Below are 24449 nucleotides of genomic sequence, written 5' to 3'. Positions count from 1 at the left end.
CTCAGAGCCGGGCGCGATGCTCTCTGGGTATTGTAGTCCTCCATTGCCTTCCATAGCGGAATAAACAAGAGGTGTGGACTACAGCTCCCGGCGTGTACCGCGCTGGCGGGTTCTGGGCACCGGAAGTTCCGTGCGTTGCTGAGGGAGAGCGCCGAGTTAGGCCTCAGGGTTTTGCTGGAGTGTTTTCCGTCACTTATCTCTATGACATAGTTTGTTTCAAATTTATCACCAAACGCAAGCTGCGATCTTAAAACAAACCACTATGTCTGCTCAGGCTCAAATGAGAGCGATGTTGGACCAGTTAATGGGCACCTCCAGGGACGGTAAGTGCGTCTTTAATGTTTTCGGTGCCTGTCGCCTCTGTTTTCCAGAGCGAGTTCTCATTTTGAAATCAGTTTTCGTTAACAAAGCCACCCATTCGCCGCTAACCCGAAAGAAAAGAAAATGCAATAGTACCCAAGGTGTGGTTCACTGTGAAAGGGGGAACTAATCCAGTCCAGGCTAGGCCACATGGATCATTGTAGGCCTCAAACACTGCCCAGTATTGAGGCATTCAGCTGGAGTGTCACCATCCCAGCTCACCTACAGACTAAAATTGAAAGTAACACACATCTACAGAGTTGGTTACATAAGGTCCTCAGTAACTTGCTCTAAACGTGGAGGGTTGCTACTGAGTAAAAGTTAAGTGAGGTTTTAGTTTCTGTTTTAGTTGATTTACAAGACCTTTTGTTTCCTCAATAAAGAGTAGCATTACTGTTGGAAAAATTGTAAACAAACATAAATATGGTTGAAGAAAATTAATACCTCTTGCAATCTGTTCCAATGAGGTGAGTCATGCTTATATCTCTTTGAGGAGAAAGCTCATTTATAGTTTGATTTTCTCCCTGCCAAACATTTTAAATAAATTCTAAAAGCACTGCAATACCATTTTTATGGAATTGAATCAATAAGAAGGAGAATGCACTTACACTATGTGATGTCCATGTGTTTGGTAGTTCTTGTATTCAGCAAGACTGGAAAATGTTTCCCTTTATTTCTAACCATTAAACTATATGAAGTGAAGAGATAATGGAGTAATGTAATGGGGCTAGAAAACACAAATTGAGGTGCAAAAGAGATTCTATGAAAGCTGTTTGAGATAGATGTTATTGGCTCAATACCGTGTTGTGCCTATCAATTTCATAGTCCTTTACATGATTACATTGAAATCTTTGTGCTTTTAAGCTTCTGAAAGACTGATTTAATCTTTTGAGTTGTACATTCATGTATTATATCATTAGGTTACGTAGTTTCAATGTTTGCAAAATGTGTTTATTTCTGTAACTTCCTATCCTACTCCCACACTTATACGTATTACACAGGCAGAAAGAGATCCAGTAAAACCCTTTGGAGCTTGAAGCTGTACAACAGATCTATAATGTCTGGTTCTATGCTGCATTTTCCCATGGAAAGGAAGAGTTACTCCAATGGTCCTTGTCAATTATAACATTTTTAAAATAAAAAGTCACCTTTTGAAGTTTGCATGTTTGTTGCATCTTTTGTGAATCCAATATGTGACTGATTCACAATAGTTTCAGCTTCTAGAGGGTTCCATTGATGAATGTTTTTTTGACATTAGAAGTGAAGAATTAGCAAGCTGATTTAAGTTGTTAGGAGAAACCCCTTTTCAAACAAATTCACCTTGACTTTTTGTATCTGTTCCCCCATCCCAAAAAAAATGCAGGAGCCCTATTTTAGTACTAATTTTATCTCAGTGATGGTTACACTTGGGTACTGTTGATTTATTTTCACCACATCCATCCATTGTAATCCACTGATCAAATTTTTTTGTCTAATGGAAAATGTTGAGTTTTTCTTTAAACAATCTTAGAATAGCTAACTTATGTGATTAATTTTAAAAACTGAACTTCTCAGAAGAGCAAGATTTATTCAGCAAATTATATTTGGGTGGGCTGGATGGTCCATGGTAGATTTTGAACCTCTGGTAAATGAGATTGCAGCTCCTTTCAAAACATTCTGTTTTCAATAGTTTAAGGTACAATGGTGTTTTCTTACTTGGTAGAAGAAACAAAAGCATAATATCAAAGAGCTTGCTTTTGTCCTCTGTTTCCTGTTCTAAATTGAAAAGTCACTAGCTGTTACCTGTATGTTCCTGCTTAGGTTTTTTTTTGATTTTAAACAATTGAGTGCAAATTTGAGGTTTGCACCTAACTTCAGTTTTCTTGCAGGAAACTCAGTTATGTTTGATTTAGTTGCATTTGAAATTTGCTTCCCATATCTCTGTTCATACAAACTGAACAATTGTGGCCCCTTGTTTTATTTATAAAGGTTCAATGTATCTTTGCCTGCCTACATCAATCTGCAAGGGAGTTGCAGAAAAGCCTCATGTTCATCGAGCCGTGAGTCATGAATAATTTTTAAAGCTGTTATGAATATCAAAAAAGTGTTTGCTTTCAGAAGTAATTAATATAAACAACATAGTTGAGACTAAATATAAACTGCATACAATGGGAAACACTACAATGATATTGGAATACTTGCAAGGATAAAGGAATGATATTTGAATATTACACATTTATATACACAATGGCATTAAATTGTCACATAACAGTTAAACTTTACTTTTATTCTTTGTACCATTCCTGTAACTACCTTACTACAGGTGTGGCCCAGAAAACCTTCCCCTTTTAAATTTTTTCCAGCAAGTCAGAATCTCTGCAGATGAGGCACAAAGATTGAAGATGCTGGGTGCTACCTTATGGATGCTCACAGTGTGTATACAAACCCTAACCTGAGTTCTTTTTCTGAAAGTGTTGAGCTTGCAATGTGCTGTCAGTAAAGCAAGCTGCCCATCATTCTCTTACAGTGCTGAAACCTGTTTAGGCATTTTTTTTGCGGTTTTTAGAAGAAACAAATGTATGCCTGTTACGGCATTTTCTGTGTGGTCTGATCAGAGTATAACGTTCCAGAGGTCCAAGATTTAAGAAGAGTACATTCGCAAGGTGATGCTTAATGAATTCTGTGTATGTTCTGTGAAGAATGTTCCTGTTCTGCAGTAAAGATGGAGAGGTAGTCACATGATTGCACACAAGAAGGCATTAGCACAGTAAGTTGGCTGTAAAGCAGCCTGGTGATAAGTCCATTTATTCAAAAACACTTCTGTTCAATCTTGAGCTCATCAACTTTAAACTGCCTTGTTTCAGGAGATGCAACACGACAGCGTGTGAAATTCTCAGATGATAGAGTTTGCAAGAGTCATCTTCTTGGTTGCTGTCCACATGATATTCTTTCTGGAACGGTATGTAGTTTTGCTTATTATTCTTACTGTTTTGGATGAATGCAAAAAAGCGTGGATAATGCAATATTTTGATACACAGTTTCTGTTTAATCTAGTACTTCTGATGTATGGTTTCCTTCTGCTCCCAGCTCTAAGAATGTTAGCTTTCTAACATTAGGAAAATAGAATTTCTCAGTACGGCAATAACTTAATCTTTGTGAGCAGTTTCCTTTAAGGTCAGTGGGGACCGCTGTTATATCACTGCTCCTGACATCCAGTTAACAACTTTTCAATGGTATGTTTTAAGCAAAATTAGTGTGGCATCCCTGTTGAATGTTGCTGTGGTATTACTATCATTGGAGGAAGTATTTGCTAGTTTAATTGAGCTAAAGCACTTGCATTAAGTGTCCAATTACTGCTCAATGGTCATAAGACCATAAGACATAGGAGTGGAAATAAGGCCATTCGGCCCATCGAGTCCACTCCGCCATTCAATCATGGCTGATGCGCATTTCAGCTCCACTTACCAGCGTTCTCCTCGTAGCCCTTAATTCCTCTAGACAACAAGAATCTATCAATCTCGGCCTTGAAGACATTTAGTGTCCCGGCTTCCACTGCACTCCGTGGCAATGAATTCCATCAGATTTATGCCTCGCTATGTGCTAATGTTCTTGTAATTTTTTATCTATAATAAAGTCAGAAGAATTAGAAGCTGGAGTTGACCATTTGGACTTTTTGAGCTTGCACCCCTGTTCAATTCCATCTTCAGTATCCTGTGTCCTTTCATTGCCCTTAGTAACCCAAAATCTCCTGACCTCTGAATTGAATATGCTCAGTGACTGAGACGTTGCAGCTCTTTGGGGTAGATTCCAAAGCTTTACCGTTCTTGGAGGAATTTCTCTTCATCTTTGCGCTAATGGCCAATCCCTCCATGCTGAGACTGAGATGAGGAGACCAGAACTGGGCACAGTACTTATGATGTGGCCTCACCACTGCCCTGTATACACTTGATCTTTGCTGATCTGTGTACTCGCAGATGTGATTCTCTTCCTCCTCCTTTTCTCTGCAATGGACAGGTATCAACAGACTTATGCAGTACTTTTGGGTTCATCGGTGTAGATGAGGGATTCCTATTTTGGGGCAACCCATGGTTTTGCTATCTGTGGGAACCAGGTGCCCCAATCCCCTATGAATAATAAGAATTGGATATAGATGTCGTAAGACTTCTTTACTTTGTTATCAAATCCTTTGTAACAAAAAAGCAACATTTCCATTTGTCCTCCTAACTAAATGCTCTACCTTTGTGTAATTTCCATGATTCATGACACACAGAATTCTTGAGTGTAAACATTTCTCTACCACTGTTCAAAAAACTATTTTTTTACTTTCCTCAGGAAGTGAATAGCATAATGCTCTGCTACATTAGCTGTCATCTGCTAGTTGTGTGCTCACTCTGCCTAACTGTCTTGTATTCTTCTGTAGTCATTCTCAATCCTTCTCACCACTTACCTTCCCAGTTAAATTTTTATCGTCAGCAAATCTGGATATATTTTACTCAGTCCCCTCAACTAAATCATTATTACAGATTGTGAATCATTTGAGGTCAAATAATAGATCCTTGCAGTATGAAAACAGATCAGAATTGGGAATTCTATTGTGATTAATTGTCCTTCTGACATTCCAAAGTCTGTCCACAAAGCACAGATTATGTCTGTTCCCTTCCAAACCTTGGAAACTGTTCTGAAAAGTAACGTCATTCTGAAAGATCAAAACCATTGGACTCATTGCTTCTGCAGTGACCTTTTTGTTTTAAATCCATTGTACAAGTCATCAAACCTCATAAATTAGTTCCCCATTAGACATTCTCATAAGACCTTTTTTGCTTCATTATTCTGGAATGTGTTTTGTGTCTTCAACTTTGCAGATGGAAATAATAGCTTTGTTTTATGTGTGGTGCTTTGCTTTTTAACCCCATTATAATTTCAGTCGCTGAATCTAATATTGCAACATTGCTGTTGTAATACGTATACAGTTATTTAGGATGAAAGCAGTTTGTCTCTAACATCAAAATTGGAATATTGTCAATTAAGAGTAAAATTGTGCTTTTCCTTTGACTCTGAGTTGAGGTTTTAAGCCCTAATCTCCTACAAAATACTTCCACTTCTGTGATATATGTCACTGCCTTGCTTTAGTTACGGCAGATTCAGTGAGTTTGTCGGTGTCCTACCTGAGCTTCACTTTTCACCGGTTCGAGCACATCCAAACACGGTCTATGGCCTTGTTCATATAGGGACTATTTATTATGTCTGTTTGTTGACATGCCTTTGTCTCACAGCACACATGTACCTCTGTTTAAAAATTCTCACACTCGTTCATGATCTTTACCCTTATTATCATCTCCCTCCAAAGTGATTCTGGTTAGCTGAACTAAAAATTGAAATGCTATCATTCATTGAGTTTTGGTTGGGATAGGTATAGAGAGATACAGTTCCAGGTCTGGTAGGTGGAGGTCATCTATTATCCACTCGAATTGTAGTATCGGTTTGAGGGTCTCAATGACTCTTGTTTCCAAATCCGAGCCACCTCAATTTCCAGAATCCTCTGAGTACTTGGTATTCTACCAACTCTGATTTTTTGAATCACCCATTTCTTTTGTGTCATTTTGGAATTTACACTTATAGCTGCCTTAAACTCTGGAATTCCCCCAACAAACCTCTACATTTTCTACTTGCTCTCATTCTCATCCCTTGTGTTGTGTTTGCATCTTTCGCCAAAACTTTGATTAGCACTCATAACATATCCCTCCTCTGGCGGTTGTTAATTTTGGTCTGATTTATACTTCTGTCAGGTGTCTATATGAACGCTAATTGTGGACAGGCAATAGGGTGTTCTTAAATGGATTTTCAATAGATAACATCACAAGTCTACAATAAGAATATTGACTTCTTTTTTACAAACAGCTAGGTTGTTCTTAATTTTTTTTAAAGAATTGTTGAAATAATGCAACCTGTATAATGTTGAACATTTTGTTGTAAATGAGCAAGCTTACAAAATTTTAGCGAAGTCTGTGGAACTGGTGTTTTGATTATTGTATAAATGCTGTAATAGCAAGCGTTATTTTAAGTGTTTACAAAGTACAGTACTTTGTACATTTGCATGTAAACACAAAGGACTGGAATTTTAAATACTGTAGTTAATTTTAGAATTCTCTGTTTCCTAGCGCATGGACCTGGGAGAATGCACAAAGATTCATGACCTCGCACTGAGAGCCGATTATGAAATTGCTGCAAAGGAAAGAGATTTATTCTTTGAGCTGGATGTGAGTTACCAAATATTTGACTATGAATTAATTAAGCGTTTTCTGATGTAATGGCAAGCACTGAATCTGTGTTCTAACAAAGACATGAAAATTGCAGAATATTTTTGCGCAATATAGGAATAATTCTATCCTCACTGGCCCTCTATTTTGACATTTTTATTTTGTAACTAATATCAAGAAGCCAGGTCCTTGGCTCACTGTCTGTTGGTGCTGCGACTTTAACCTTTTTCCACGATACATTTTCTCACTAGTGGTTTGGCATTGCCTTCCCTACTTGGGCAGACGAAGAAGCATTGAGTCTAGAATCCTCCGCCTAGAATGGGAATCACACCCATGCTACTCTAAACCATGTGTCAATTGTGCTGAATGGCCCAAATTCTAACAAGAGATACATTTTTACAAAGTAATATTGCACCTTTCCATCTTTACCAAATATCTCTGAAACAGAACATAACGTTAACAAAATGGTCACCTTAAATTTATAAGCCTGCGCCTTTTCTTCTAACAGGGTAATGTAACGTTTAAATCACTGAACTCTTAATCTAAAGAATTACAAAGGGACTAAAGAAGCAATCTACTAGATTAACAACTTGCAGATATGTGTTCAAATCTCATTTCTGTTGTGAATTTTATTTCAGCTTAATAATTAAATATTGAATATAAAAATTGTATCATTAATGATGCCCTTAAGGCTGTTGAAAGTGTCGCTGGTAAGCAAATGACTTATGAGAGTGAGCCTGCTGCCCTTGCAGCCTGTGTGACTGCAGATCTGCAACATGATTGCTCAGTTGAAGTGATATTCCAAGGTGTTGGGGTAAAAGGCTGCAATACAGTGCTAAGTCATGTTCCTTTGGAGAGCTGGTGCAGATATGATCACTGCATGGCTTGGAAGGAGGCCATAACACTTCTGTGATGTAGCACCCTTTGAAATAGTCACTCCTTAGAACTGAAATGCTATGCGAAAAGCTACAGTAATAAAGCTTTCTATTCTTTTTATTTCCATTAAATACTGCTCAATAAATATAAAATTACAAGTTTCTAGCAGGTGGGAAGGTGCAATTCAGCACCAGCAGAGGTAATGTAGGAAGGATAACGAAGAGCAAATCAAGTTGAATGGTGCAATTTCAAAGGGAGTGAAAGAACAGGAATACCCAGTGGTGTTTCAATATAAACTTTTGAAGGTAGTTGAGCACGTTAATACAAGTTTTCCAATAACTGCAATTCTGGGCATTATGAATAAAGACATAGATTACAAAACTACGAAGTTGTGCTTAAATCATGAGAGCAATAGTTTAGCCCCTGCTGGGGAATTGTTTAATTCTGGGCCCTGTACTCCAGAAAGAATGGAAAAAAGCTTTGGAGTGGGTTGATGATGGATTTGCTCGAATAGTGCTGGGTGATGGAATCATTTCTATCCAGAGAGAATGGAGAAAGCAAGGCCCTAGGAGGATATCTGTTTGAAATGATTAAAATTGTTATGGATTCTGCTAACACAAATAAGAATAAACTGTTTCTACTGACTGAGGGAATAGTAACTCCAAGGTGATTGACAGGAGAATCAGAGCAACATGATAAAAAATCTTTGCTTTGCAATGAGTAGTTAGGATTTGGAATGGCATTGCCTGATTTGGTTCCACCATCTTAACAGTAATATATTTTAAAATGAAATCTGATAAACACTTTTAAAAGAAAACCTTGCAGAGATATAGTGAAAGACTTGGGAATTGGAACTAATTGCATTGTTATTTTGTGTGAGCAGCACCATCTGCAAGTAAGATTTCTCCAACACAATAAAATGCATGAGCTCCATAAATGCAAAGATAGGAATGCATGCAAAAACGAAAATTCACATTGCCCTGTAGAAACAAATCCAACCACAGGACAGCAATTCCATACACACAATGGTAGTCCTTCTACACTCAGATATTTTAATCTGTCTCATTGTCCCTTGAAAATCCAAATCTGTGAAACTTCAGCCTCAGCTCTTTAAAGGACTGATTGGGAAAGGAGAATTGAGTTAAACAAGCAAGTGTTCTGAGATCAGTAAGTAAGCTGGATCAAGTGAACTGAAAGGTTTCCTTCTCTGGATATTTGCAAATCAGTTGGGTGCCCATGCTTCCAGCCCACGAGTTATCAAATTTATTGAATTCAATTTCACAATTTACAATGGTTCAGTTTATTTGTGACCTTCAGATTTAAAGTCCAGTGCCATAACATTAGGCTTTTCTACCACGTAAGGTACTGTGTAAGGAGTGCTAATAATAAGTGGACCATATTTATTTCTCAGCTTGTGAATATAGAGCATTACATGTTTTTATTTTTGTGTTGGTAGCTTGCTATCCTGATGCTTAAAGTAGGAATGTCCAATTTTCTTTGTTTTTGTCAGCTATTTGAACCTAAAGATGAACTAAAAAGCCATGTCCTCATTTACTTGTATGCACTAATTATTGCTGATATTAATTAATTTTGGTATTTAATTGAGGCAACAAGTCTGACCAGAAATATTTTCAAATATTCGAACTCTCAAAAATCAAAAGGATAGACCAAAATACAATCCCTTGTTTAATTTATTTCTTTTCATAGCTCCTGAAACCCTGGTTCCAGATCCACTTTTGAGATTTTGAGTAATCATTGATAGACTGCTAAATATTTCTTGCTATTATTTGTATTCATTGGGATACACTCTTTCAGTAATAAATGGATTACATGCCAAAACCTAAAAATAAAAATGCTTTTGTACTGACCTCTGCATAGGTTCAAATAATGTTTTTTCAATCCCAAGGCCATGGAACATCTTGAAAGTTTTATCGTTGATTGTGACAGAAGAACAGACATTGCAAAGAAGCGTTTGACAGAAACACAAGAAGAAATAAGTGCTGAAGTAGCTGCTAAGGTATATTCCAATTTGCTTCCACTTGAATAAGCATTTCCATGCTCACCTGTGCGATTTGATTAGTAAATTAGTATGGGAGACTGGAGTGTGCTATGCACTCTGTTTCAACTCTTTTGTATTTGAACTTTAATCCATCTGACTAATGGGATTAAAATCTCTTACTTTTCTTTGCCACATTTTGAAGTTAACTTTCTATTTTCTTTAGTGTGTCCACACATACATATGAAGAAATTGAGTGTCCTGTAGTACCTGCTGAAATGCTGTGAAGTAAAATGCACTTGTAGTTTTATATGGAATATATTAACTCAGTACTCAATGAACATGGTTTCACAGTGCAGAATTGCTATAATTCGGTGGCTGAAGATAACATACTGGTGCAATTGGTATACTACTTATGTTCAAAACATAATTTTGCAACTACATAGGATTTCCTTAATCTGTTTAAGCTGGGGGTTCTTAATACTGCAAGATGAATTTTTCTCCTACCTACCAATTTCCACAATTAAAAAAAAAATAGAGCAGCCAACAGAATTTTTATTTTGAAGATGTGCTATCTATTTCTCTGCATCGATACGGATGATCCGTACTCTCACCTGAAACAATCAAGAATAATTTTAAAATCAGAGCCCATTTCTAGTTGCTACAAATAAATGCCTGCTGTGCCCAAAAGACCACCTGAAGTTTGTCCTGTCAGAGAAAAATAATCTAGGTATTACTTGTCACTCCATGTCTCTCCTGTGGTACCTTTCAAGTGTTTTTTTTAAAACCTCTGGCTCAGCTCTGCAGAATGTGTGCTTTTCCTCGTAGCCATCAGGTGGGCTGTATGTGCTATAGCCACTCTGTAAGCATTCTATGAGTATCAACCACTATTTTCTGGGCAGGGTTTTATTTCCAAGCATTAAGATTGCTGATGTTAGCAAACATGAAAGCTGAGACTTTGTGGTCACTGGTACTTGCTGCGGCTGCTGTAGAAGAAAGTTCCCTGCAAAGACTTAACCATCTCTGAGACACAATTTCACCTTTCCTAATATTGTTTGAATGTGAAGCTGTGTTAAGAAAATTTCCAGATGTCCAGCAACTGGACATCAAGTAAAGGACGCAGACATTTGTGTTGAAGGTTTCTCAGAGTGTAGCTGAGCAAGTAAAATGCACGGGCTATCCTTAATTTTGCATTCTGTAAAGTGCAATATAAATTAATTATTGGACCAAATATGTTCGTTGAAATGTAAACTCAAAATTATGTTAACAGAATTTGGCTGTGATACCTTCAAAATGTTTAATGACGAGCACATTTATTCATATTTGGTATAATCTGTTCCAGATATAAAACTTGTATACTTGGTAAAAGTTTATATAAATTGAAACCAATGTGCTTAAGGTTGGCACTGCTCAATTTGTTGCTGCTCTGAAAACCGAAGGAGCTTGCAGTAGAATAAATACATGTTTAATTTTTATTCATCATTAACTTAAGCCACAAGCTACTGCAGTTCATTAAGAGGCAGTGTTCAGCAACTGCCATGAATCTCCTCAAAGTATTCAGCCGCAGATTTCAAATTTCTTCATAAAACTATACTCAAAATGTGGCCTTGAGGTGCTGTTGCAAATGATCTCCTACCTTTTGTCCATAGTGTAAGGCCTGAAGTTCTAGAATTTTGCATTTGTTTTACAGGCAGAAAGAGTGCATGAACTCAATGAAGAAATAGGAAAGCTTTTGGCTAAAGCTGAACAACTTGGAGCTGAAGGAAATGTGGAAGAATCTCAGAAGGTCATGCAAGAAGTAGAAAGAGTACGCACAAAAAAAAGGGAAGCAGAGGTAAGTACTGTTTCGCAATGCTTTTAAAAGATCTGTTAATGGATAGCTGAGAATTAATCTACTGTTTTGCAACTGGTGTTGGGCATGTTTATTCTCTCTTCTGTATTTCTTCCTGATTGTCTGGATTTGTGCATTGAAGAACTGCCGATGTTTATACTCCCATTGTTGTTTTTTGTCTATCAAACTCTTAATTTTTGTGCAAATCTCAATTTACAGATGAGATCAAATTGGGCTGGCATAATCAATAATGAAATTAGTTGATGATCAAAATTGCCACATGAAGTTAAACAGATTAATGAAGTAATATATCTTGGGCTAGAAGAACAGGACAGTCACTTACTGAACACGCACAAGTCTTTAGTTTGGCAAATGAACAAAGGATTTTGCAACACAAATGCATAAATAATGTAAAAGTTGCAGAACAAGTTAGCAAGGTCACTTACAGAAAAAAAAGTAAATCCAGCATGAGAGATTTGAAAAGTAAGGAACTTGTGGAAAACTTGCATTGGTGTTGATTAGAGCTTGGGGCCACCCTACCAGTGTACTAACATCTGTGTAACTATTCATTTCAGTAGTATTTAAGGGGAAACTAGACTGATATATGAATGGCAAGAGAATAGATAGTTACAATGGGAAGGTGAGGATGCTCATGTGGATTCTGTGATAAACAACAGCATCAACAGGACCAAAACAAATTATGGAACTTGAAAATTTGTGATTTTTTTTTGTCATTTTTGTGATAAAGTTAATACTGGCAATTTTTTATGTAAACATGAACAAAATAAATTTGCACCTTCAGAATCTTGACTTTTGAGGATTATGAAAGACGTAATTTTGAAGAAAATGACAAATACAAAAGATTTAGTTTTAAAAAGATTTGATTTCTTTTTCTTAGTCTGTTAGTTTGGTTTATATCAAAGTTGATTAATGGTTTGATTTTAAATTAATCAATTGTATATTTATAGTTTTTCTGAATTTAGAGTTATTTTTAAATTAAGCATGTGTCTATTAGAACTCAGGATTCCAAGTAAGCTATACAGTCCTTCAAACCTGTTTGGCCATTCATTGACATGTCATTTGATCCGGAATCGAATAGCCTATCCTTCAATAATTATCAATATATCAATCTCCTGTTTAATATTTTACAACTGTCAAAAAATTAGAAGCTTGTGCTATCTTTTGTGCACAAAGTATTTCCTAACTTTACTTCAGCAAGGTTTGACTTCTGATTTTTTTTGGTTGTGCTTCTAGTCAAGTACACCCAAGTAGCTAGTAGAGAGAAGTTATTTTATCGAGTCACCCTTTAACCTTCTAAATTGCTAGTTTGCTCAACCTCTCCTCATAATGAACCCATACACTCCAGATGTGGTCCTAGTAAACCTTCGATTCACTTCGTTGCAGACCAACTAGTGCATTAAGCTGCAGTGACCAGAAATGCTCCCTCCAGGTGTGCTCTAATCAAAGTTTCGTACATCCATATGTACAGATGCTTTAATTGGAAAGGATAATGTCTGTTAATGTTTTAAATCATTTTCTGATCCTATTCAACAGATTTTAACCCATCTACTCCACCTCCAAGTGTCTCTCGACCTGTATTGTTTCTTGCTTTCCACCATTCCAAAGGTATCCCATTTTATCCTTTTTAGCTCTAAAGTGGAAAGCTAATCATTTGCCTGCATCAAAATCTATTTGTCATGCTCTCATCCATTCACTTAATCTGTCAATTTCTCTTTGTAATTTTGTGCTTTCATTTACAACACTTACAAGGTAATTGTACAGATTACCAGTAGTATGGAAACGCCATCTTAGAACAAAGAAAATTCCAGCACTTGGACAGACCCTTCGGCCCTCCACTGATCGAGGTCCTCTATCTAAACCTGCCACCTATTTTCTAAGGGCCTGTATCCCTTTGCTCCCTGCCCATTCACGTCTTTACCACTTCTACTGGCAACATGTTCCAGGCCCCCACTCACTTTGAACTTGTGACCTCTGGTAGTTGAATTTCACACTCTGGGGGGGAAAAGCTTCTTGCTATCTACTCTGTCTATACTCTTTATGATTTTGTAGACCTCAATCAGGTTCCCCCTTCAACCTCTCTGTTTCTAATGAAAGTAATCCTAATCTATTCAACCTCTCTTCATAGCTAATGTCCTCCATTCAAGGCAACATCCTGGTGAGTCTCCTTTTCACCCTCTCCAAAGCATCCACATCCTTTTGGTAATGTGGCGACCAGAACTGTACGCAGTATTCCAAATACGGCCGAAACAAAGTCCTATACTACTGTTATATGACCTGCCAACTCTTGTACTCCATACCCTGTCTAATAGAGGAAAGCATGCCATATGCCATCTTGACCACTTTATTGACCTGCATTGGCACCTTCAGGGAACAATGGACCTGAACACCCAGATCTCTCTGTACATCAATGTTCCCCAGGACTTTTCCATTTTCTGTATAGTTTGCTCTTGAATTGGATCTTCCAAAATGCATCACATCGCATTTGCTCGGATTGAACTCCATCTGCCACTCCTCTGCCCATCTTTCCAATCTATCTGTGTTTTGCTGTATTCTCTGACAGTCCCCTTCTCTATTTGCTTCTCCACCAATCTTGATGTCATCTGCAAACTTGCTAATCAGGCAACTGATACCTTCCCCCTAATCATTCATATCTATCACAAACAACAGTGGTCCCAGCACGGATCCCTGTGGAACACCACTGGTCACAGGCCTCCATTTTGAGAAACTCCCTTCCACTACTACTCTGTCTCCTGTTGCCCAGCCAGTTTTCTATCCATCTAAGTAGAACACCGGGGATCCCATGCGGCTTCATCTTCTCCATCAGCCTACCAAGAGGAACCTTATTAAAAACCTTACTAAAGTCCATGTATATGTCATCTACAGCCCTTGCCCCATCAATCAACTTTGTCATCTCCTCAAAGAATTCTATTAGGTTTGTAAGACATGACCTTCCCTACACTAAACCATGTTGCCCATTACTGATTAAGCCCATTTTATTCCAAATGGGAATAGATCCTATCCCTCAGTATCTTCTCCAGCAGCTTCCCTATCACTGACATCGAGCTCACCAGTCTATAATTATCTGGAGTATTCCTGTTGCCCTCCTTAAGCAAGGGAACAACATTAGCAATTCTCCCGTCAAGGATGCTGCAAAGATATCTGTTAAAGCCCCAGCTATTTCCTCTCCTGCTTCCCTCAGTAACCTGAGGGTTTTTAAAATCTTTTTAAATGACTTTGCATTTACACTTGATTTTAAATTGTAAATCATTAAATTACTTACTTTTATGTAATGCTTTACCATACAAACCACAAATTGCACTTGGAAATAATTCAATGTAAAGCCACACATACTTTTTATTAGAAGAAATCTGGAAAATCAGTAATTTGTTGCAAAAAATGACATAGGCATTCATTTTTCCAGAATTAATCTTTTGTGCTATGAATGTTTCACCAATTAAAAGAAGGTGATTTTGTATAATAGGATTTTGATTGGTTGTGCTCCTTCAAAGTTCCTGTAAATGGTTGCTTTTTGGTTTTTCCCCATAAGTTACAGGCTGGTGTTTCTCTCCTCCACAGGCAACACATTTTTAAAAATGCAGAAGAGCAGTGGCACAGGTCGTTTTCAAATGTTTGGACAGATTCAAGTTTTCCTTATTTCTTGTTTTGTGTAGGATGAATATAGGAATTCAATGCCTGCTTCTAGCTTCCAGCAACAGAAATTACGCGTGTGTGAAATTTGTTCTGCATATCTGGGTCTTCATGATAACGATCGTCGGCTTGCTGATCACTTTGGAGGCAAACTGCACTTGGGGTTTATTCAAATCCGAGAGAAATTAGATCATTTGAAGGTAATTTTGAGACCCTTTTTGTGCTGGAAAATGTAGAAATGCATAATTGTATTTTTGGGACGTATGTTAACAAAGCAATTTTCTCTTCAATATCTGTGACTTATTTTATGTCAAAAAGAAGTAGTGTAGTATTTAATGTAATTATTTACTTCGCTTGAAGAAAGTTTCCATATATCATCATTATATGGGTGCATTTATCTTTAATATAATAATTACAACCAGGAGAATATTTTGGGATTCTCATTGCCTCCTTTGTTTGCAATTGTAGAAAATTGTTGCAGAGAAGCAAGAGAAAAGAAATCAGGAGCGCTTAAGGAGGCGAGAAGAAAGGGAAAAAGAAGAAAGGATGAAAAGGAAGTAGGTTAAATTGCATTTAAATTTGAAATGCAAATCTGACTTGTTTACGATTTGTGATAGGAGCTAAACATGGGAAGCATTTTTGGATGCTCTTCACTTGGTCCACAGCTAAAATGCTTTATGGAAGAAACATTGATTTTACTATGATTAATCTTTATTATCAGTCACTCTGAAATGGTTTTCTAAAGCAATGCAAAATATTAGGCTGTCTACACTGCCCAGTATATTTCTCTAATTGAAGTATTAAACATTGCCTTACAGGTCCAGATCACGTAGCAGGGATCGCAGGAGGTATGTCTATTATATGGTATTGGCATTTATGGAGTGATGTGAAATTTTTGAGAAGGCTGTGTTCAAGTCCCATTGCAAGTCTTAAGCTCAACAATCTATGCTGATGCTCCAGAGGGGTGTTGAGCAAGTGCTGTATTGTCAGGGGTGGGTTTTTTTTAATGGAATGTTAAACCACAGCCCAGCTTTAGTGTCATGTTGACAAAAAGAATCCCATTGATACTCTTGGAAAAGAGCAGAGGAGTTAACTCCAGCATTCTAGCTAATATGTATCCCTTAATTGACACAGTGATACATTATCGTGATTTTCATATCACATTGCTTAGAACATGCTATATGTGAATTGCCTGTCACGTTTCTTATTTTAAAGAAGCAACTACTTTTCAAAGTATGTACTTGTAAAACTCTTTAAGGTATCTCATGTTCGTGATGTGCACTGTATTTTTTAAACAGGCTCTGTGATCTGAAGTGAATGCCAGTATCCCTAAAGATTACATACATTGGAAATTGTATTCTTTGACATTACTCTCTCAAAACTGCCAGCTTTGAATTTGAATCAATGAAGTGGGCTGCTTTGTCCTGGATGGTGCGAAGCTTCCTGTTTGTTTTTGGAGCTGCATACATCCAGACCACTGAGGAGTATTCAGTAATACTCCTGACTTGGCCTTCTGTAGAAGATGGCCAGGACTGGAGGAGTGAGGAAGTGAGTTACTCCAGGGTCTCTAGGCTCGAACTTCCCTTTGTACCCATTGTATTTATATGACAAGTCCAGATGTGTTTCAGGTCCATGCTAAATGCAGTGATGTTAGTGGAAAATTCATTATTGGTAATGCCATTGAATGTCAACAGGTTCTGCTTACATTCTCTTTTTGGAGATTGTCATTGTCTGACACTTGTATGGTATGAATGTTACTTCTCACTTGTCAGCCAAATCTCTCATTGTTCTGGTCCTGCTGCATTTGAACATGGACTGCTTCAGCATTTGAGGAGTCATGATTAGTGGTAAATGTTTTATAGTCATCAGCAAACATCTCTGCTCTGAAATTATGGTGGAGGATTGGTCATTGTTGAAGTAGCTGAGATAATTGGACCTAGATTAATTCCTGCAGAGATGACCGCCTTCAGGCAACTACAACTATCTTCCTTTAGTGCTTGGTATGACTCCCAACTATCACAATGTTTCCCTTGATTCCCTCGACTTTAGTTTTGCTTGAGTTCCTTGAAGCTTTGCTCCATCAAATGTGGCCCTGACGTTACAGACTATCACACTCCATCCCCCCCCCCACCTCAAATTCAGCTGTTTTATTTATACAATCAGGTGATCAAGGTAAACGCCAAACTGAGTGTCAGTTAGCAAATTGTTGATAATAGAGTGTTGCTTGATAGCACTGTTGATGACACTTTCTAACGCTATTCTTAATGATGATCGAGGATTGACTGACGCTGGTAATTGACCGAGTAAAGGTGGCTCTTTTCCATCCCTATAGAACATAATGAATCAGATGGATTTTCACGGGCATCATTAGATGTTTTTAATTCCAGATTTTTTTTTAATTGAAATTTCACAACCCGCTGTGGAGGGGTTCAAACCTGCATCCACAGTACATTAGCCTGTCTTTTTTGGATTCCTAGTCCAGTGACAGTATCACTATGCAACTGCCTACCCCATCACACTGTTTCGCTGAGGATTCAATAATTAAAGCTCCTCTTTCAAAGCAAAAAGCTAGTATCTGATGTTTGTTTGATTAAGACTTCATCAAATTCCTGCATCTGAAAGCACTGTGTAGATCCGGATTCAGTTTTAATACTAGAGTATACACTCAGCACATTGCAATTCAAGTTCAGCTGTCCTACTTAAAGAAATAGGAGCAAACCAAGTGGCCATTCGAATCTGCTCCTCGCTTCAGTCAAATCCTTACTGGCAATTTTATCTTCATTTTCACATTTAATTCCTATGTCCCTTTACTTCTTTTGAGTCCAGAAATGTATTGATCTCTGTCTTGAATAATTTCCCTGACCACTGTGCTCTGGAGTGGACAATTCCAAAGATACTAAACCAAGTGAAGAAGTTTCTCCGTGGCTTAGCTGGAAACAGCCAATAGCTGAAACTATGTACTCTAATTCTCCATTTACCAAATCCACTCGGTGTCAGAATCTTGTGTGTCTTGTTGGCTTGTCCATCTGAATCCAAGTGAAGAGAGGGAGGGCTATCCTACTCCACCTGTCATTGGATTTTTGTGTCTCCATCCCCTCCACTCCAACTGCCACACGCGCAAAAGCACCCGCATCCCTCGTCCCAGGAATTAATCTAATGAATCTTCATCCCTTTTAGGTATGGAGATCAAAATTACATGCACTTTTCTTTAGATGTGGTTTGATCAAAATCCTGCATTGTAGAAAGATTTCCGCAATTTTGTAGACTAACATTGTTGTAGTAAAGATTAATACACCAGTTGTCTTTCTAATGGTTGTACCTGCATTTTTATTGTTGTTTCATGTACGAGGATACCCAATGCTGCCTCCTGCCGTCACTATTTACTGTTGTGTTTTTCTGTTCTCTACACAAATGAAGATCACTTCTCGTGATGCTGGAAATGTTTTCATATGTCTCCACATTACCAATTAACTATTAGTTAATTTATACTTTCAAAATGCTCACAGATCAAGATCACGTGATCATAGGCGGAAACGTTCAGGTTCCCCCAGTCATGAGCGGCGCAAATCAAGATCCAGATCCAGAGACCGTGATAGGCGCCGAAGACATAGGTCCCGTTCACATAGCCGCAGCAGAGGACACTGTCGCAGCTCAAGAGACAAAAGCAGGGAGAGGAGTTCAAAGCATAAGTAAGACTGGTGAAATTTTTGAATCAAACTAAATTTCTGGAATATTGTTATAAATCATTATAATAGTAATTTAGTAATTCTCCTGTTGAGACTGCAGTGGTTATCACCTTTTTTTTAAAATTGCTATGACCTGTACAGACAGGTACAGGTTCATTTGAATTCATTTCTATTGTTGAGATTGGGAGTCTGTACACAGTGAACCTGAACACTGGTTTTATATGTAAAATGTTGGCAAAATTGTTGTTCTGATCTAAGTAGTTGAAAGACTGATCAGTTCGATCATCTTTAATGTGTGATGCATTGTATTTTCCACTTGGAGATTTGTAATTCTTGCAATGCTTCAGCTGTTCCACTACACTATCTATACTCCTGGAATTGTAAAGCAGTATTTTGAATCAATTTCCTTTCCCCTGAGAGCAAAAATGTTATAGTGGTGGTTTTGTTTGTATTGTCATGTGTTTCTGATTGTCTTTTTTTAACCTTGCCTACAAGAAATGTAATTACAGAAATATGGGTAAAGTTTTATCACAAGCACAGGTTGTTTTAAATTAGGCTATTGTGATTGAGAAATATTTTGTATTTAGCTGTACTTGTCTCTAAACATTATTTACAAGAAAAACTTACCTTTTCAAAATGGCAGACTTGATGCTTGTGCTAAAATGCTTGAATACAGTTTGGTGACTGGTAGTTTATTTTCCTAAGAAAAAAAAGGGGTGAAGCCCAGCAATACTTAAAGCAAGCAAATGTTTTTATAAACTGATTAGATTGCGTAGCTCTTTGATCTCAACTTCATTTGTCAAGATTTTCAATGCAAGTTGCCTTTGGTCCATGATACGCTTCAGCGCTTACATTCCATTGAGAAGAATCTTCTTTTATGAGACATAGATTTAAAATTCTTCCCAGGTGTTGCACTGTGTTCCTTAGATGCTCAGGACACAGTAACTTTTGGGTATTGTGTTTTATCAATTTTGGGGTATAACATTGGCCTTGCAAACTGGTAGAAGAGGGCTTTTATTTTCCCCCCCAGATCAAACAATGGGGTATAATGGATGGAGATGGAGGAAAGGTGGCAAAGAATCAAGAGGGTGGTATGGAAGGAGGAGAAAGGAAAAAGTCAGGAGATGGCAAGGAAAATGAGAAGCAGGAGTGGAGTAGTTGGGGAATAGGTGATGTGGGGAGAAACTAGGAATAGAGAGGGGAGGACCCAGAGGGTAGGTAATGTATACAGAAATCAAAGAATCTAATTGGAGGGCAATACAGAAAAGGTGACCAGGCAAGTAGAGCGAAGTAGTGAGGTGGCAAGGGTTTGGGAGCGAGTTCAAGCTATATTCGCTGCTCTTTGTACAGTTTAACCATTTTCAGAAGCTACCATTCAGTAATCAGACTCAGGTATTCATTACTCTGTAGGTCTTCATCAACAATTGCACTACTCAAAGAGTCACTATTTCACTATCAAAATCAAGGTGTTCAAGCAAGAAATAACGCAGCAAGTTGGGGAGCAATCGCTTATTCGATGCTTTGCAATGTCTCAACGGTTTTTTATAGGGAGGGATTTCTGAATCTTTTCAAAGTGCACTGAAGAGGTTAAAAAAAACTTCCTCTGTGGGCATTCCTTGTTTAGAAACTGTTAACTCGTACAGTTCCTTTTAAATCCAGGACCACTCGCTGTTTTTAGTGTAATAGATAACCATATCAATGTTGAGAGTAGCTTTATTACAATAATATTCTGCATGGAGTTAAAACAAATAAAAACACAATTTTTACTTTAAAACCAGTCTTGAACAGTCCCTCTGTCAACTTTATTTTCCCCTCTCCAAACGTTTTTCTTCTCTTTATTTCAAATTTTAATTTTGTGGCATTTGCCCTAATTATTCCAATCAATACTATTTCTGAGCCTTTCTTTCCTGTGGTGTATTGGCAGATTGTTCAACCATCTGAAGATGAGTGGATAAGGCATGAAAGCCAAGTCAGTCACTTAACCAACATCCACAAGCATTTTTCACCACTTCCTTGATAAACTTACACAGGAGTCACTTTTTAATCATTAATCTGTGGACCCAGAACCACTTAGACTGATGCTGGATTGCATTGGAATTGAATCTGGAGTCGTCTAATGTAGCTCCATACTTCACATGTTGGAGAATTTGCCTTTATGGGTCGTTTTGGAAGCTGAAATGCTGGTGGTTTGTATTAAATAATAGTGTTGTTTTTCAAGGTCTTCAAGGGATCGATCTCCTAGGGGAAAATCAAGAGATAAGGATCGAAAGGAGAAGAGTTCTTCAGAAAGGAAACATGAGAGTACAAATGGGAAGTCAGAATTTAATGCAACAAGTCCAGAAGAAAGGGAAGCTGGTGAAATTTGAATTAATGACTGAACTAAATAGTTAATGTAAAGCTCTAAACCTGAAAATATTCTTACAGTCGTCTTTGAATTTTCCCATGTTATATATGATTTCTGCCATTTAAAAACTTCTCATTGGCAGAGCAAGTATTAGATTTCCATAGCTGCCGATATATATTGTTTTCCTGTAGTGTTACAGCCTTTCACTTGGTTCAGTTTATTTATGAATATTAAAACAAGTGAGTCCAAATGGTTTCTTTTAAATTGAAGTTATCTTTTGAACTAGCATGGAACAAAGCAACTTTAGACTTTCTAAGTAAGTACCTTTTCAGCAGTTTAGTTACCACCCTCTAACAAAACTGGATTTTTTGTGTCTCCAGTGGTATATGTGGATTTTGTAACTGGGTACCTGACTACATAAAGGCATTGATTTCAGCACGAATTGTTGCAATTTCAGTGGAAGAATTATTGAAATGGCAAGTGTTATGCTGTCTTTCAGGCTTTCTGCAATTCTTATGCCTAAATTGCAACAGACCAGGAGTGATCAAAAATCCTATTTATTTTCCTGGTCGTCCTGCTCATTTAAAGAAACTTTTGATAATTTTGGGAAATGAACTTCATAAATCTAAAAGCTAATTGGCATGTCCTGGTTCTGAATATTTTCATCGACAGGTAATCTTGCAACAATTGAAGTTTGAAGACAAAAAGACAGCGAACTTGCTTTGAGGTCCAATTTGTTAGGAACAATTCAATTAATTTTGTTTGGGTATGCATAATTCTTGAGGCATAAACATTTCTGCAAATAAAACAATTATCATTTGAACCATTAAAATAAGTTTTTAGTTGAGATCAACATTGGTAACCCCCGGAGTCTGCTTTTACACCATCTTTTTGCATCACTTTGAAGTTGTTTCTAGTGAGTATTGTGACAAGAATGACAACGTAAGTCAGGCTATCAATGCAAGCGAATTGGGAGTCAGGGAGAGGGGAACTATAGCACTTGCATTTCTTGTGATGTGATGTTTAACTTCTGAAGGTTAAAGTACCCCAGGGCACATCAAATTTAATTTACCTTGTTCATATCAAATTTGAAATGCCCTCAGTTTGCTGACATTTCATAAATTCATTTAAAATCCCATTAATTATCAAAAAAGCCAAGCTGTTGCCAACACTCTTCCAATATTAAAATTTAACCAGTTGAGCCTGGCTCAGTGTAACCCACAGCAAAATGCAACTTGCTGTATAACTTGGATCTGCCAGCAGTGCATAATTCCTAGACTAAATGCAATGTTAAATGTAATAGAATGGCAGCAAACATGAATTGTAATCCATTTGAATGTCACTATTTAGTATGACTTTATTTATGAACTGTAAAAATAGAGCATTCCAACCTAGGTAGCATTTTATATGTTATCTAATGCTTATAAGGCTTTTAGTTGTAAAATTATTTTGTTGCATGTTCAAGATCAGCGGCCAGAACCATAGAATTACTATTGCAGATTCTACTGTGCTACTTACAGTAGAAGTAAGTTCAAAAACATTTGGTAATTTTAACAGCATTTTATTGTGGTGCATATCAGTTTTAAGACATTACAGGTCTGGGGTTTTATTTTACAAGGTTTTGTTCATTGACATACTCTAGAAATGTGAGCTTTTTGTGTTTTAGGTTTTACTTTTAACAAGTTACAGGATGGAATTGATTTGATTAGTGAAAGTAATTAAGAGGAAGTAGCTCTTATTGCACTAATCATCAATTAAACGTACATGCAATTTGTTTTTTTTTTGACACTTTTCCAAAGTTATATAGTGAAATGCATTTTCTTCCAACAATCCATCCTTTGTATACGTCAATAAAAAAATTCCAGTTTCATTTTCCATACTGAGAATGATGAATAAAAATGTCATTTTTCTTTTTTTAAAAAAAAAGCCCTTGGTGAAAGTTATGTTCTCATCAACAATAAAGGGAAATGGTTAATGTCACTCTTGCCTCAATATTATAAAATTATTCAAACAGTTTGAAAATATCTGAAAATGTCAGACTTAAGGCTATTCCAAAGTAGAATAATGCCTGCTATCAATCTAGCACAGTGGAATTGCTTTGTGAATTTGCTTCAGGATACAAAGCAAGGAGTATAATCCTTGTTTTGCGGTGTCTTTAAGACTTTGTTCAGTTGCATTTTTTATTCAGTTTTTCTTAAGAATGAGACCGGCTTGTGACAGAAGATCTGAATCCCCAAGGAGCAAAACTTGATCATCCGTCAAGTTCCGAATTGCTTCAGCGCCAGTTGTCAATACAACCTTTCTTTTGGTTTAGAGGGAGTGTTTAGTGAAGCTAAATCACTTCGCAGTTACCAAAACTATAGAATAAAAGTTTTGGAGTTTGGTTGTGGCTTTGCTTTCAATTCATATCCTTAGAAATTTGTCAAATGACAATTACACTGTTATTTGTCACTATTTCAGATTTGCAAACAGAAGCTTCACACCAGTGCTGCATACGATGTGCTGATGTCAGTGCAGATTTCTGAAACATAGAGGAATATTTAATTTGAGTTTATTTCATTTAACTATATCGGAGTGTGGAATACTCCAATGTTCGTGAGGCAGAGAGCAGTTAAAAATGCTTATTTATGAGTTTGAATCACATCTTTTTCCTCGTTTAAGTTTGTTTAACTTTGTCAATCCTCTTGTTTATGAAAGGGTTCTTCAACTAATTCATTTAATTCCATTCTGCTTGTGTTTTTAGTTTCAACCTTGCACTACTCTGCTATTCCCATGCACTAATGTGACTTGTATCCAATCCTATTTATATTTTGAACATTTTTGTCAGCAGCATATGTACACAACAAGTTTGTTGCATGTTTTTCTGGAAAGATATTGATCTGTTGTTCAATTCTTGTTCTCTTCCCTAGAAACCTGTTCATAAGTGCCCCTGCATAAGGCACACACTTGCTTGTAGTTTCTAAATGATAATAGCAGTGGGAAGCTGGGTGTACAGAACAGTAAAGGTGCCAAGTTCAAATACTAGTCTTGATAAAAGACTAGAAGGAATAATTCTAACTTTACAAAAAAAGGTCTTTTTAAGCATCCAGTGCATAATTGGAGTTCTTGTACTTGTCCAGTCTCCTAAATGTGTCTATTCTATTTACAAGTTCAATACTCTTTGGCATTCTGGCCAAAGAAATTCAGTTTCTTGGTGACTTTTTGACATTCGCCTCAAGTTGTGCTGTTCATCACAAGAGGAAACATTCCCTCCATCCACTGTTCTCAAACCTTCCAGGATGTTTTTTTAAAAAGAACCTATTAGCTCCCCCCTTTTTATTTTCCAAGAGGATATACACATAGTTTGTTTATTATTTTCATGATCTGTATACCCATGCCATTTCTGGTACGCTCCAATAAAGTTTTTCTTCACACTGTCCAGTGTCCCTCTACCTTTTTGTTTTTATAATCT

The 24449-nt window shown here is 37.2% G+C and overlaps 1 protein-coding gene across 4 annotated transcripts; it reads left to right on the top strand.

Moving 5' to 3' along the window:
- The first annotated feature begins 107 nt into the window (after nucleotides 1-107).
- luc7l (LUC7-like (S. cerevisiae)) lies at nucleotides 108-22978 on the top strand. Of its 4 annotated transcripts, none has more exons than XM_043711157.1 (11): nucleotides 117-323; nucleotides 2329-2399; nucleotides 2970-3298; nucleotides 6498-6596; nucleotides 9379-9489; nucleotides 11159-11302; nucleotides 14992-15168; nucleotides 15437-15525; nucleotides 15787-15816; nucleotides 18475-18657; nucleotides 20873-22978. In XM_043711157.1, the coding sequence occupies exons 4-11, from the start codon at nucleotides 6501-6503 to the stop codon at nucleotides 21018-21020; spliced, it is 978 nt and encodes a 325-aa protein (XP_043567092.1). In that variant the 5' UTR covers nucleotides 117-323; nucleotides 2329-2399; nucleotides 2970-3298; nucleotides 6498-6500; the 3' UTR covers nucleotides 21021-22978. The 4 variants fall into 4 exon arrangements, with proteins under 4 accessions (XP_043567090.1, XP_043567092.1, XP_043567091.1 ...); XM_043711156.1 differs by having other exon boundaries at nucleotides 2329-3106; nucleotides 3204-3298; XM_043711155.1 differs by lacking the exon at nucleotides 2329-2399 and having other exon boundaries at nucleotides 108-323; nucleotides 3204-3298.
- Nucleotides 22979-24449: the final 1471 nt, after the last annotated feature.

This window comes from Chiloscyllium plagiosum, chromosome 21, assembly GCF_004010195.1.
Source record: "Chiloscyllium plagiosum isolate BGI_BamShark_2017 chromosome 21, ASM401019v2, whole genome shotgun sequence".
In the NCBI taxonomy this organism is placed as follows: domain Eukaryota; kingdom Metazoa; phylum Chordata; class Chondrichthyes; order Orectolobiformes; family Hemiscylliidae; genus Chiloscyllium; species Chiloscyllium plagiosum.
Note: the sequence above shows the minus strand (reverse complement) of the source record. Positions and strands in the feature narration are given on the sequence as shown.